The sequence below is a fragment of the Microtus pennsylvanicus genome, chromosome 18 (genome assembly GCF_037038515.1).
Source record: "Microtus pennsylvanicus isolate mMicPen1 chromosome 18, mMicPen1.hap1, whole genome shotgun sequence".
In the NCBI taxonomy this organism is placed as follows: Eukaryota; Metazoa; Chordata; class Mammalia; order Rodentia; family Cricetidae; genus Microtus; species Microtus pennsylvanicus.
In genome coordinates this window covers 29,930,211-29,945,126 of record NC_134596.1, presented here as the reverse complement: position 1 = coordinate 29,945,126, position 14,916 = coordinate 29,930,211, and the positions used below count along the sequence as shown (strand labels likewise).

The window sequence follows — 14,916 nt, the reverse complement described above, 5'->3', positions numbered from 1 at the left end:
TATATTTTCATGATATTCAGGTTCTGGTCATTTTTCTATTCTGAAATGAATGCCTAAACTAATTTTTACTTAGGTATTAATTAGCTTTGAGACGTTGATATCATACTTAATACTGTGTGACAGAGAGTCTGGTAGACCTTGTTGAACTGGAAAAGTCAGCTGAGCTGTATTTTTATTGTGTTTTGTTTGTTTGGCTGGTTTTGTTTTGTTGTTTTTGGTTTTGTTTGTTTTGTTTTTGGAGACAAGGTCTCTCTGTGTAGCCCTGGTTGTCCTAGAACTCACTCTGCAGACCAGGCTGGCTTCAGACTCACAGATATCCACCTGCCTCTGCCTCCCGATTGCTGGGATTAAAGCTGTGCGCCACCACCACTTGGCTTTATTTTTATTGCTTTTACAATCTAAATTAATTAACATTACTTACAGACTTATGAACTTGGGTTTCAAACTCTTTAATAAACTGCTCACTTAAAACCCTCTGACTTCTAAACGGCGTTCTTGTTCATTTGAGAAATACTGTGTCTCCCTGTGCAGCTTATGTTTTTGGTGTTGGATACAGCAGTGAACAAGGAAAAGTCCTTGCACTCATGAAGTGAATAGTTAAGGGGAGACTAGGAGAATACAATATTAAGAATTGACAGTATTTTGAAGAAAAATGGTCACGCCATAAGAGAAAGAGCTTTCTAAGGAGAGGGGAAGCATATTTTAGAATTTTAACTTTCTCCTGTTAAGGAAACTCCCAGCGTAAACTCGTTAAGGAAACTCCCAGCGTAAACTCGAGTGGTTTAAGGAGATAAAAGATGATAGTGGTAAAAAGATCTGCGGAGTGCAGGGCTTTGCCAGACTGAGAAAGGACTTTTGAGTTCCATCTCAGGTGTGAGAAAACTTGTAGAGGGTTTTCCTTCAGTGGAGTGCTGTGATCGTATTTACATCTTAAAAACTCTGGCTGTTACTGGCGATTAGAAGGGGAGTAAAAGGGGAAGCAAGGTGATAAAGGAAGAGGTTTTGCTGCAGACTACCTCGGTAAGAGATGATGGAGAACTGCCCCGGAGGGAGTGGGTATGATGAGAAGTGGTCACATTCTGGTTATATTTGGAGGGTAGAAGCAGGGAAAGTTAAGAATGAATGACAGTAAATGAAACTAACTTGAGAAAGAGTGGATGGTGTAGGGAAGGGTGAGCCTGGAGACCTCGCAGCTCACAGGTGTAGGGAAAGGGAGATGAAACATGATATATGGTAGCTGTCAGGGAAGTGAGACAGGAAGCTGGAGCATCCCGAGACCAGTCATAGGAAAGGAGTGTGGAAACGTTTCCTGCTCCGGGGTGGTCAGCTGCTGGGATGGCACCAAGGGTGACCTGGAAGTGAGCATGTGATGGTGAGATGAGATGTGAGCCATTGATAACCCTGGGAGGGCAAACAAAACACCCATGTGCTCTTCCTCAGGACTCCTTGGGAAGAGACCTGTGGCCTTGATTTCAAGTTGTAGTTTTGGGGCTCTTGTTTTCTGCAGGCACATTTCTCCTTGCTTGGCCGTGCCCTGCGTTTCTCTAGCCAGACTGCTCTTTAGACAGTGTGTGTTAGCGCCTCCCTTGAGCGCTCCTGTCTCTGTGATTCCAAGTCACTTAGGAGCTTTTGTCTGTTGGATACAGTTTAATACTTCGCAGATATTAAAGGGCCTTGGGATGTGATCCCCTTCCCTTTTCCTCTGTCTACTCAGTGTCCCCACCTAATTACTGGTGGCATTTTCCTTATTCAATGTCTGCCTCCTAAGGCCTCTTTCTAACAGAATATAGCCTTTACCTAGAAGACAGTAATTATTATACTTCAGGTAATAATTTTGGGTTTTCCTTTTTTGATTAAATCACTGTTTCTCTCCCCTATGGGCAGATTTGTACACTAGTTCATTTAATCTCTTGGGTGTTTTGGTTACATGTTGCCCTAGAACAAACCACTCTAACACCTGGTGGTTTTAAACAGCCATTTCATTATCTTCAGAGCTGTGTGGGCTGATGGCATCACCTGGGTGATTGTTTGGCATATCTTTAAGGTTTCATGAATTGATTTCAGATAGCATCTAAGGTTGGTGTCAGGTGGAGGATTTGACTCAGATTCTGAGATCCTTTCCATGCGCCTCTTCTCACTGGTCATTTCTTGGACAAAAGTAGGAGCTACCAGGTATTCTTAAAATGTAGGCTCCAAACTGACACATTGGCTTTGCACACTTGTTGATGAATAGTGACTGGGAATTATGTGACCCAGCAAAGGTCTGTGTAGCAGCATTAATGTGGGAAGGCAGGGTTTAATGTGAGCATCTTAAATGTTTGCATTTGTAAGATATTTTTATCTGGTAGCAGAACAGCTGCTAACTACTGAATTTAGAGTTGACCCCGGACACACACAGAAAATCAGAACGTGAATGACAAAGATAGACAGAACATATGTATTTTAAGGAAACATGAATTTGAGGGAAAAGAAGAAACCTAAACATTTCTGTTAAGTATCTTGGAAACCTGTGGAAGTTTTTGTATCCATAAAACAAAGACATAAAGTTGTGGAGAGAAGAAGAAAGATTAATCAGGAACAATGCAGGAGTTTTTAGAAATTTGAATATCATTGCCAGTTTGGAGGTTGGGTAGGACTAGAAAAGAGGGAAAAGAAATACCCTAAAATACAGAGGAAAAAAATTTGAATGAGATCAAATTTAATAAGCAGATAGCATTTACTCAGATTAACTTGTGCCGGGCTCTACTGGAAGTCTGTGTTTTAGGTCGTGGTTATCCTCACCGCAACATTGCCAGTAGGTACTGCTGTTTCCTTCTCCTTGGAGGCTCACGGGGATAAATTTGCTTAAAGCCACACAGCAAGTAAATGATAGCACTGGCTCAGAACCACACAATTCCTTTATCTTTTCCTCTCTCATATGTATTTTTTAAAGATTTATTTATTTATTATGTATACAGTGGTCTGCTTGCATGACAGAAGAGGGCACCAGAACTCATTACAGATGGTTTTGAGCCACCATGTGGTTTCTGGGAATTGAACTCAGGACCTCTGGAAGAGCAGCCAGTGCTCTTAACTGCCGAGCCATCTCTCCAGCCCCTCTCACACGTATTATTAATAGAGATTTGGTTGAGTCCATGGATATGTAACCTGTGGATACAGGCCAACTGGATTATTATTATTCTATTCTCCTAAATAAAGCCGCAGCACCCTAATCTGTGGCCATTGAGCTAATTCAGGAATGACTATGAAAAATTTTAAAGAATAAGAAGGCTTTGCTATCAAGAAATTTGGAAATGCGACCTTAGCAAACTGTAGATTTACTCAGGTGGACAGATTTGATGAGAGAGACATTAATGAACTACTGTTCTAGGACACAGCTATGGAGTGCTAAAAAGAGCCAGAGTTTCACTTAAGGGACATGTATTTGTTTGGTCTCCTGAGCACTGCTTAACCTCCTCTGAAAGTGGAAATACTTCGTACCTCTCAGGAATAAGAATACGATGTTTGTACAGGTTCCTCTTACCCTGATGTAAATTTCAGGGGTTTTGTTTGTTTGCTCGTTAAAGTTTAATTCTGGTGGGATTGCTTTGTTTAAAACAATGCTGATTATCTATTTAAAATTTTCCATTGCTTTTCAGATTTTTGTATTCAGATGAAGTTCAGATTGGGCCAGAAACCGTTATGACCACTCTTTATACTGCTAAGAAATATGCAGTCCCTGCCCTGGAAGCACACTGTGTAGACTTTCTCACCAAACATCTTAGGGCGGATAATGCCTTTATGTTACTTACTCAGGTAAGTAAATAGAGCTAAAATAGTAGCTTAAAAACTGGGCATGAGCTGGGTGAGGTGGTGCACTTACACCAGCTCTTGGTGTAAGTGTTGTAGCTTGGATGGAAAGGTATCCTGGCAGTCAGGAGCCAAAGAATACCAAAAAGTCACACCAAACAACAAACTTTGCAACAGATTTATTGGGAAGGAAAGACTAGTAAGAGTGGCTGCTTCTGCTTGGGGAGACAAAGCAGAGAACTGGGCAGAACACAATTTTATATAGGGTTTCTTTACAGGGGGTGGGGTGGGGGAAGCTTTCCAGGGTGGTCGGATCTGGGGGTTTTTTCCTGAAGAGCAGAGCCTGGCCTCTGGTCTGGGAATGGACAGTTAAGGCCCTTAGGGAAATTTGTGGAGGGGAGGGGGTGGAGCCTGGCCTGTGGAGCTCCTCACAGATGGGCTCAGCCTCAAGGGGTCCCAGCTGCCAGAGGTCTCCAAGAAGTTGCTTATAAGAAGTCTCTGTCCATCTAAATTTGAGGCCAATCTGGTTGATCTGCAGAGTAAGTTCCAGGACTCCTAGCCAGCCAGCCTAGCTGAGCTGCTGAGCTTCAGGTTCAGTGAGAGACCCTGTTTCTAAAAAGAAGGTGAAGAGTGGCAGAAGAAATCATTTGATATCATCCCTGGCCTCTGTGTGCACATGAGTGGGCATATACCCACACAGTATGCTCATATCTGCTATATACATGTGCACACACATGCACAGAAACTCAGCTGTTGAATCCACTAAGTTGAATTTTATTGGGGCTTAAGAGATGGCTCAGCAGTTAAAGAGCATTTGCTGCTCTCATAGAGGACCTAGGTTCAGTTTCCAGCACCAAATGATGTCTTAACCTTTTTAACTCCAGTTCTAGGGGATCCAAAGCTCTTTGGTGTATGCAGACAGTACCCATATATACATACATGCATGCAAAACACTCAGACACATAAAATAAAAATAGATAAATCCTTAAGAGAAGAATTTTACCTAAAATTAAGTGAAGACTGCAGTCATGTCATGTTATGGCTGTCATTTCTAGTGTGGTTAGTTCGTTGGGTGCTGGAGCTGATGCTCTAAACCTCTTTACCACAGTCCCCTCACAGCAGGAAATGTTAAAACAAACAACAAAACGGATCTGTTTTTATCCTTGACAGTTGATGTTCTGGTTCTGGTGATGGTAAGACTAAAATTTTAAATACTAGTCTGCAACATTTCTAACTACATGACCTTAGACAAATAGATGAACATCACTGGATGGGGGGCTTTCTCTAATCTAGAGTGTGTTCAGGATCAGACTAAGTAATGAGAAAGAAAATAGGCTGTAAAGGATCTGCATATGAAAGTCAGTAGCAAGATGGTTGACAATGTGAATTCATTGCTCGGTGAAACATTGGCTTCTTTAGCCTTCCAGTTCTCATTGTCAGTATCTTTACATAGTAATTACAGTCGTCTACAGTATCAGCTTTGATTGTGCACAGCCTAAAGTAACTGAAAGTAAGCTGGCTTTCTTTCTGTGTGTAGGCGCGGTTATTTGACGAGCCTCAGCTGGCCAGTCTTTGTCTCGACACGATAGACAAAAGCACAATGGACGCAATAAGCGCAGAAGGGTTTACTGACATTGACATAGGTGAGTTCCCCGTGACCAGAGTGTTTGTATTTTAAATAGTGATGTCTTGTCTGCCTTGTTGGAAAACTATGTGTAAATTAGTGTTTTTTCCAAATAACTGAAGGATATCTCCTTATGAGTTGTTCTTTCTTTCATTTTAATGAAAATACTCCTGAAAGTCCTAACTACCTTGATGGAGGAAGGTCATTGGTTAATTAAATAAAGAAACTGCTTGCCCTGATAGGTTAGAACATAGGTGGGTGGAGTAAACAGAACAGAATGCTGGGAGGAAGAGGAAGTGAGCTCAGAGACGCCATGCTCCCCTCTCCTGGGCAGATGCCATAGCTCTGCTCTCTGAGGCACACGCAATGAAGCTCTGACCCAGGATGGACGTAGGCTAGAATCTTCCTGGTAAGCACACCTCGTGGTGCTACATAGATTATTAGAAACGGGTTAAGAGGCTGAAACTAATGGGCCAGGCAGTGTTTAAAAGAATACAATTTGTGTGTTGTTATTTCGGGGCATAAGCTAGCCAGGCGGCCGGGGTGCTGGGGACACAGCCCCGCTGCTTCTATTACAACACTACCTCAGTGTAATCCAAAATGTGCCAGATAACTAAGATCGCACACCATCTTCATGGGATTGTACTAGGGTCCTAGAACAAGTCTAGAGTAAAATGTGTTTGTTCTGTTAACTAATCACTAGTTAGAGTTGTCGGAACAAAATATGTGACCATTAGGTTTTAGCATGTCAGTGGGATAGCTAGCATGTAGCAGTGACGTTTACCTTTCTAAGTAGGTATCAGACATGGAAAATAATTACTTGGCAACTACAGAAAATGGAGATGTTACTTTAAATTGGGCTGTGTTAGGGAAATTATGGCAAAAGAAGTTCTGATATGAGCCTTAAGGAATGGATAGCACTCGGACTGGGGATGGCTTAGTGGAGACTGCTTGCCTGGCGTGCATGAGGCCATTTCCATTCCCAGCACCACAAGAAACAAAGTCCCTGTGTAGTGAAGAGACAGCAGTAGAGACAGTGGCACCACGCAGAGTATGTATAGAGTCAGGAAGTGCTGGCAGGTTGTTCAGGTGGCAAAAGACCATGCAGTGACAGGCTTAGGACTCAAACTTCGTTTTGTAGAAGAAGAAAGCTAATTCCCATAGCTTTAAATGATCTTTTTTTTTTTTTTATGGTAAATTGGAATTATATGTTTTAGTCCCTCTCAAATAGCCTGTTGTTTATTTCATTTGTACATTTTTTTAAAAGATATTTCATACAGAATAGTCAAAAGAGCACTGTTGATTTCCTTCCCTGTTTTAGCACTCTCCAGTTCTCTTCTGGTATTTTCAGTATTCCCCAAGTCTGATGCTCTTAGTCACAACAGGAAATGCTCTTCAGTCTAATATATTTTTAGACCTGATTGCTCAAGCTTAAACTTAATCTTGATTTTTCTTTTTCATTTGTGCCCCACATACAATCTCACCACTAAGTACTCATGATTCTATATTCAAAACAAATCCTACATTTGACTGTTTCTTACCTGCTGCTACTGCCTAGTATAAACCAGCGTTCTTTCTCATTAGGATAGCTCAGAATGATCTTCATAAATAGAAACACCAGGTTGTTTACTTCTGTTTCCACTGCAGTAAGAGTATAATTCAAACTTGTTACAAAGCTTAGCAGATCAAGCCCTGTGTAAGGCAAGAGAGATTAGGCTTGGCTGTAGCAACAAACCCAAAGTGTATTCTGGCTGAAATTCAAAAGCAAGGTCATTTTACATTCATGTAATGGGCCGTATTGATAGAGTGACGTCAGGAAGTAGTTCTCGAAGCCTGATAACTGCTTGTATCTTACTAGTAGATAAGAGGGAAAATAACCGCCTATTAAAACACTTGGCTTTGAAATTGTTTCTTTGTGTTGTCCTTTATTTCATTGTCCAGAATCAGTCCCAAGATCTATGTGACTTTAGGACAAGCTAGTCTGTGCAAGACTAGTCACTTCCAAGACGAGGAAGCAGAATTGTGATTAACAGCTCAACTCAATACTATTCTCTGGTCTTCTGCTTGTTCATTTTTGTTCCATTACACTGGGCAGGATTTATTATATTTCAAGCCTTTATTCATTGTTCTTTCTGACTGGAGTCCTTTTCCCTTGAATCTTTGTATGGCTACCTGCTTCGTAGGCCAAGGTTAATTGAAACAGACCATGTCAGACTTACCTAATTTAGCTAAATACCAAAACGAAATTCCTGTTCCTTTACTCTGATTTATTTTTCTCATGTGTATTGATAGTTGAGAGCCTTAAGTAGGTATTCATCTTCTCTCTTTCTCTCTCTCAGTTTTTTGAGACAGAGTGTCTCTGTGTATAGTCTTGGCTGTTCTGGAATTCACTCTGTAGACAAGTCTGGCCACAGATTTACAGAGATCACCTGCCTCTGCCTTCCAAGTACTGGGATTAAAGGCATGTGCCACCACCGCCCGGTGTGTTTCTTTTTAAAGTGTTGGCTGTCTTGTTTACCACTGTATTTCTAGTGCAGAAGACAGCAGAACATAGTTCATGTTGAGTTAATACCCTGACCAGCTGTCAGATAAGGATGTCTTTCCTCTTCACCTCGGGTGGTCTCACTCAGGAAGCCAGGATGCTCCTTTTCACTTAGCTCGTCTTATACCAGTGCAGTGAATTGTGTAAGGTCTGACACCCTACACATTGGGTGCACTTCTCTTTTATAGTTGATGTAACATCCATTGTCAGTTTACCTGGTCATCTCTCAGGTGCCTTGGGAAGAATGTATACATTGAGTTTTACTGAAGGCCAGGACTAGGGCACTGTTGACTTGTTAATGAAGCATTGTTTAACCTTAAATGTTTCTTGTTCAGGGTCTCTCAAGTGCTCCTTTTGTTTTTCAGCAACTCCTGAAATTATATGACCTGCATTACATGTGTGCTTTACATGTGGCAATTGTTTTATAAATAGTTTTTATGTTTTTCATGCCATTAGAGCCGGGGAATCTTACTTTGCTGAGTAGATACCCCATAAATACTTGCTGATTTGTTAACACCCACTGCTGTATTATGTTTATGAATCATATTCTGTTGGTTTTTGTCATCTTAGGCTCAGCTATAATTTTTTTTAAACACTTGCCAGTAGAAACCTGCCAGTACAAGGACTTACGTGTTCCCCTACCTATTTCCATACCACAGGCCAATTTGCCAGACACTACTTGTTAAATCTGGGAGTTCTAGAGAAAGTGTAGGAGTTGAGAGGAAAAGGCACTGGGTTCAGGAGTTCTTGGATTTAGGATAGTTTTTTCTTCTCTAAGTTTTGAGCATGTTTTCCAGAGGAAGAGTTTGCTGTCTTCGGTTTCTCGCTTTAGAAATAAGATTCTTTTTTGCATCGATATAACAAAATAAATTTGGGCCAGCAAGAGAGCTCATCTGTTAAAGTGCTTGCTGCTGGGCCTGATGTCTGGAGTTTGAGCCCCAGGACCCATATGGTAGACACAGAGAAACAGCTCCCATACGTTGTCCTGACTCCCACCTGTGTGCTGTGATGCATGCACACATACAAACATACACACAAATAATTAAAATATTCACAATGTGCTATATCATACTCCAACTTTATTTTTACTGAAGTTATTAATTAGACCAGGGATTTATTTTTCAGTTGAAGAGATTAACTAGTCTGTGCATTTTTTAAGGCCAGGGTCTCACTCTGTAGGCCAGGCCATCTTGGAACTCACTTTGTAGTCCAGGCAGGCCTTGAACTTGTGGCGATTCTCCTGCCTCTGCCTTCAGAGCACTGGGATTACAGCAGTTAGCCACCGTGCCCACCTCATTATATATTCTTTTTTTTAATTAATTGTATTTTATGCAGGAATTACAGACAGTTGTGAGCTGCCCTGTGGGTTCTGGGAATTGAACCTAGGACCTCTGGAAGAGCAGTAAGTGCTCTTAACCACTGAGCAATCTCTCCAGCCCCTCATTGTGTATTCTTAATCCAACAAATAATAAAGTATGTTAGCTTTCACTTAATTGTGAAAAGCTTTATAGAGTCTTAGTTCAAACTAATTTGCTCAGCTACAATGAAAATAAGAAAAGTTTGATGTTAAAAAAAATCCTGGGTACTTTGAGATAGTTCAGTGAGTAAAGTGACCTTCTGGGCTGGTGACCCTAGTGCCCAGCACTCACTGGTTGTCCTCTGACCTCCACATCCGCTTCCATTGCACGACACCACCCCTCACAATAAATACATGGACATTTTTAGACATTTTTGTCTAAGCAAGTTTTAACATATTATTGAACCCCTACTTTGTCCTAAAGACTAATACCTTTCAATGTTACCCACCCTTGATAAGCAAAATTTGACTTTTAGTGTGAATGTAAAGACTTCAAAAAGTGTTTTTTTTAAATAATTTTTATATGTATTTCTGGATAATTTACTTACTTGTGTTTAGTGCTTTAGTTGATTTCTGCTACATATAAATATAGCTTGCTTTTAATTTAAATTTAAAATGTAGGGCAGTGAGATGGCTTGGTGGATAAAGATACTTGCTACCAACCTTGACAACTCGAGCTTAAGTCCAAAGACCTATTAGAGAGAAGAAAAGACCTGACTCCCCCAAGCTGTCCTCTGGCCTCCAAAAGCATGTAGGCATATGCACATGCACTAAATAAATGTAATTAAAATTTTTTTAGATGTAGCTTAGCTGTTTTATAGTAGCGTCCATTTTACTTAAGTTCTTTAGAAAATGGATTCCAGGCTGGGCAGTGGTAACACACTGCTCTCTTTTCCATCTTCCTCTCGGAGAGGCAGCTTCGCTTCTGCCTCTCTCCCCACTTCTCTGCTTCCCACTTCTCTGTCTCTCTCTCTCTCTCTCTCTCTCTCTGTCTCTGTCTGTCTGTCTGTCTGTCTCTCTCTCTCTCTTTCTCTCTCTCTCTCTCTCCCTCTCTTCCTCTCTCTCTCCCTCTCCCTCTCTCTCCCTCTCTCCCTGTCTCTTTGTCCTCCCTTCACTCTTCCTTCTCCATAACCCCCAAAATAAACATTCAGCCTCACCCTGCATGTCGTGTCTATCCATGTTTCTGTCTTCTGCCCGCCCGCCTTGTGTCTCCCTGCCTGGGACCAGCAGCCGTCTCTGCCTGGGGCCCACTGCCTGCTGCCACATGGCCTGCCACTACTGCTCTGAGACCAGCAGCCATCTCTGCCTGGGACTGGCTGCTCCCAGGGCCTGCTACCTACTGCTGCGGGGATCTTGCAGCATTTTCTAAAAAAGAATATTAAAAGATAAAGTACACTTTGCTTTACCAGTCTGTATTAAACAATGTATCCTAAGTAAATTTTGAATTCTTGTGATTATTAATGTTCATTATATTTTGCTCTTACTCTAGAGTGATACATTTAGGGACTCTGGAGTGTTTTACTTACTTATTTTTTTAAGCTCTTGTATAAGACAAGATTGCTTTGCTTTTCAAATATGAATGCCTACTTTTTACAACTCCTCTTTGTTAAACTGCAGCTTATCGTATTCTAATATGCTTGCCTCAAAGAGGACTGACCTTACTTTAATAGTCTGCCTATGACAGGAGGAAAGGAAGTCTAAATGAGGATCTGTGGGACAGGCTTGACATTATACTTGGGTTTGACATTATACATTTGACATTGGCTTGGATTTGACATTATACATATTACACGTATTTCAAACCTTATATGTCCAAAATTCAACTTCATTCTTTCTCCCAGCCTAAGCCTGTTCTTCCTGTAGTCTTCCCCATCTCAGCTAATACCTCCTGATCCCTCTGCATTTGCCGTTATCCTTGAGTCCTTCCTCTGTATCGTGTTAGAATCTGACACTCCCACTGCCGCCCTGGTTCAGGCTACTATCACCCTTGACCTGGGTTTGTACTACAACTCCGTAACTGGTGACGCTTCCAGCAGATCTCTTCTCAGTACAGTAGCCATAGGTAGACAGGGTGGCGTACATCTATAATTCTAGCACTCAGAAGGTAGAGGCAGGAGAATAAGTTTGAGGCTAGCCTGGGCTATCTAGTGAGACTTGTCTCAAAACATACATACATACATACATTGTCTTAGTCACTGTTATATCGCTATGAAGAGACACCATGACCAAGGCAGCTCTTATAAAAGAAAGTATTTAATTGGGCAGTTGCTTACAGTTTCAGAGACTTCATTCATTTTCATCATGGCAGGGAGCATGGAGCTGGAACGGTAGGAGCTGGATTGTGATCTGTAGGATGAGATGCTGGGTCTTGGTGTGAGCTTTTGAAACCTACACCAAATACCTTTTCTATGTCCGTTGATAATTATGTAATTTCTGTCATAAGTCTGCTTTTGTGTTGTATCATATTATTGGTTTGCTTATGTTGCTCTGTTGAATATATCCTAGAGTTCTTGGAAGCTTTGGTCATTCTCACTTTTTTTTCTTTCTGTATAATCGGGGTGTATCATTGTCTCCACCTGGTCCTCCATTCTTGATATCCTTTTCTTTGCTCTGTCGTGTCTTTTGAAGGTGCTTCCACAATGCTTTTTATTTAGTTAACTCATTCCCAGAAATTCTACTTAGTTTCCTTGTGGAATTTTTCCCTTTAATTTTTAGTTTTTACTTTTTTCCTCCAAATAACTGACCATTACATCTGCTTTGATACTTTTTGTGCTGTGGTTAGGCCCTGAATTAATTCCTTATTGCCTCATTCTTCTGTTTGAGTCTCCACATGACCATTGGTGTGTGTGTGTGTGTGTGTGTGTGTGTGTGTGTGTGTGTGTGTGTGTGTGTGTGTGTGTGTCTTGTCTGTGTGTCTACCAGAAACCAATGTCTGGTGTTTCTCAATCACTTGTTCACCTTGTTTTTTGAGACAAGATCTCTCACTGAAACTGGAAATCACTACCTGGCTACTCTAGCTACTCAGCAAGACAATTCCCGTCCCTGACTCTCCTGCGCTGGGTTCAGAGTCATGCTGCCACCCTTACACTTTCCGTGAGCTCTGAACCCAGGTTTCCATGCTTGCAGAAGTATTTTACCGATGACCCTTCTCCCTTGCCCCTATGATGCTTTATAAAAGTAGGAATCTGAAATTGTTTTCTGGTATTTCAGTGATCTCATTCAACTTTGATTTCCTATGTTTGAGGAATAGTGAACTCGTGAAAGTGTCGTAGGGGCTTGTAATCGCATATTTTTTTCTTTCTTTTTTGTGTGTTGGTTGGACTAGTCTTCCAGCCTTTTATTTTCCCCTTTTTCTTGCTCTTTCTGTTTCTTTTCTAAGACTTTCTGGCAAATTATATTCATGGGATTCATGTTTCCGACCTCTATATAGTGGGGAAGCCAATTGAAGTAACACAAACTGGTTTGGCAGCAGCCGTGATGTTAATCTGTCTCAGAAGACGCTCATCCTGAGAAGGCTCAGAAACAGTGATGGCACTGACTGGGGGAAATGTAGTTGTAGATTTTTATAGCTAAGATTATGAATAGGTTGTAAAATGAGGAGGTAATAGAAAAGAGAAAAGCAGGAGAATTCACGCATTATATATGGGAAATATATGGGTTAGGGGCATGGGAAGTAGTAAGAAAATAATACATAGTAGGCACAGAAAAAAAAATGATAAAAGCCTGTTCAGACCAGAAAGGTGATAAACCAGCAACCAAAGTAGAAAAATACAAATATAGGTAAAATAAAGAATAATGTTGAGCACTAAAATGGAACTGAAGGTTATTAGGACCATGATTATTTCTGATTCCCAGTTGGGATGAATGTAGTTTCTTCTTCCCATCTGATGTCTTCTGTAGCAGTCTCTGCAGGTTGAGGGAAGACTGATAGTCTCAGTCATTCAAACAGGTTGGTGTTCCTTGCTGGGAGGGGTTCCTTGTGGAGGCTGGGGGGAGGACTAGTGGGGATTTTGTTTCTGCCAGAGACTCCGTTTCTACTCCACCAGTTAGTTACAACTTGCCATCTCTAGTGTTCGAGGGAGTTGGGGTTCCTGAGGTTGAGGCCTAGGATATGGAGGGCCAGCCACCTGTGATAATTACCTTTGTTGTGCACAAGGAGACTACAGCAAGTTCAGCAGCGTTCTTGTTGCTGTCTGTCTCAGGCAGGCCTGGTAAGGGGGTTTCTTCCAGGCTGTTCTTCAGAGCTCGACTGGAGAGTCTCAGCACGAGACTCCTCTGCTACACTTCTGCCTCCACTCCCACAGCCTGTGTTGCCCAGCCCGCCTCTCTGCTCACCGCTTACCATGTCAGCGTCTGACCATATCTCCTCTCCAGTTCACTACTGTGTCTATAGGAAAGAGCTCTCCCCTGGCAGATACTGCTGATCAGGTCAGTGGGTGCCAGGGCGGCCACTCCTGGCTGCTGCTCTGCAAAGGTCTCATCTTAGTCTTGATTCTTTTTGCTTTGGCTCTTATAAAAAGTGGGTTGTTTTTACCCTGGCTCCTTTTTATCACTGGACAGCACAGAGGAAGCTGCTAATCCACCATCTTACCTGGAAATCCTATTTTTTATTAATAGTTGTATCGAATCTGTAGTTTTGTTGGCTTTTGGTTTTTTTAGTGAGCTTTAAAAACTTAACATAAATAATACGTTATTAAGAACAAAATGTTCTTTACTGTATTTTCTCTGTAGATACACTCTGTGCAGTTCTAGAAAGAGACACATTAAGTATTCGAGAAAGTCGACTTTTTGGAGCTATTGTACGTTGGGCAGAAGCAGAATGCCAGAGACAGCAATTGCCTGTGACGTTTGGAAACAAACAGAAAGTTCTAGGAAAAGCGCTTTCCTTAATCCGGTTCCCACTGATGACAATTGAGGAATTTGCAGCAGGTAAGGCTGTACCTTCACTAATTTGAAACTATTTCCAAAGCAAACTAGAAGGTATGACTTAATAAGTACTAGTTACAAAATAAATATATTTGTATATAGTTTCATTTAATTATCATAAGAACTATTTATGATGGCGTCCACATTTTATAGCTTAGATGAGTGAACTAGAAAAGATTAATTGCCTTTCCTAAGGTTATAGGGACAAATCTTTTTGCCCTTTATGGGTGCTACTTCTGATTAAAATGAGACAGACTTAATACTGAATTTCAGGTGTGACTAGCACGCACATGGTGGGTCCCAACAGTCTGTACTACAATCCCAAAGGACCTGGTGCCCTCTTCTGTCCTCTTTGGGCACCAGGGTGCACATGATACACAGACATACATACAGACAGTACAGTCATGGAATAAAGTAATGAAACTATAAAGAAGATCCATATACATGTCATTTGTCCATATGAATGTTTCTGTTGAGTGTAGCAGAGAAGAACTACTAAGTTGAGAATGAGTGTGCGTAGCACTAGTTTATCCGAAATGAAAGAGCAAAGCTCTTCTAACATGGAAGGGCAGAGTTGAGTTCAGCCTGATTCTTCACGTGACAGTCTTAACACTGTGTACCGTTATTGTGGCGGTCTATTTTCTATAGCTGTGATTGAAATCTATGACCAAAAGCAAC

At 41.3% G+C, this 14,916-nt stretch overlaps 1 protein-coding gene across 1 annotated transcript in view; it reads left to right on the top strand.

Moving 5' to 3' along the window:
• Positions 1 to 14,916, top strand: part of Btbd1 (BTB domain containing 1) — a 30,046-nt gene that overhangs the window by 2,789 nt on the left and 12,341 nt on the right. The window contains exons 2-4 of the mRNA XM_075953307.1: positions 3,639 to 3,795; positions 5,327 to 5,432; positions 14,044 to 14,241. Of these exons, the coding sequence (XP_075809422.1) occupies positions 3,639 to 3,795; positions 5,327 to 5,432; positions 14,044 to 14,241 (461 nt within the window). The remainder of the gene's footprint in view (positions 1 to 3,638; positions 3,796 to 5,326; positions 5,433 to 14,043; positions 14,242 to 14,916) is intronic.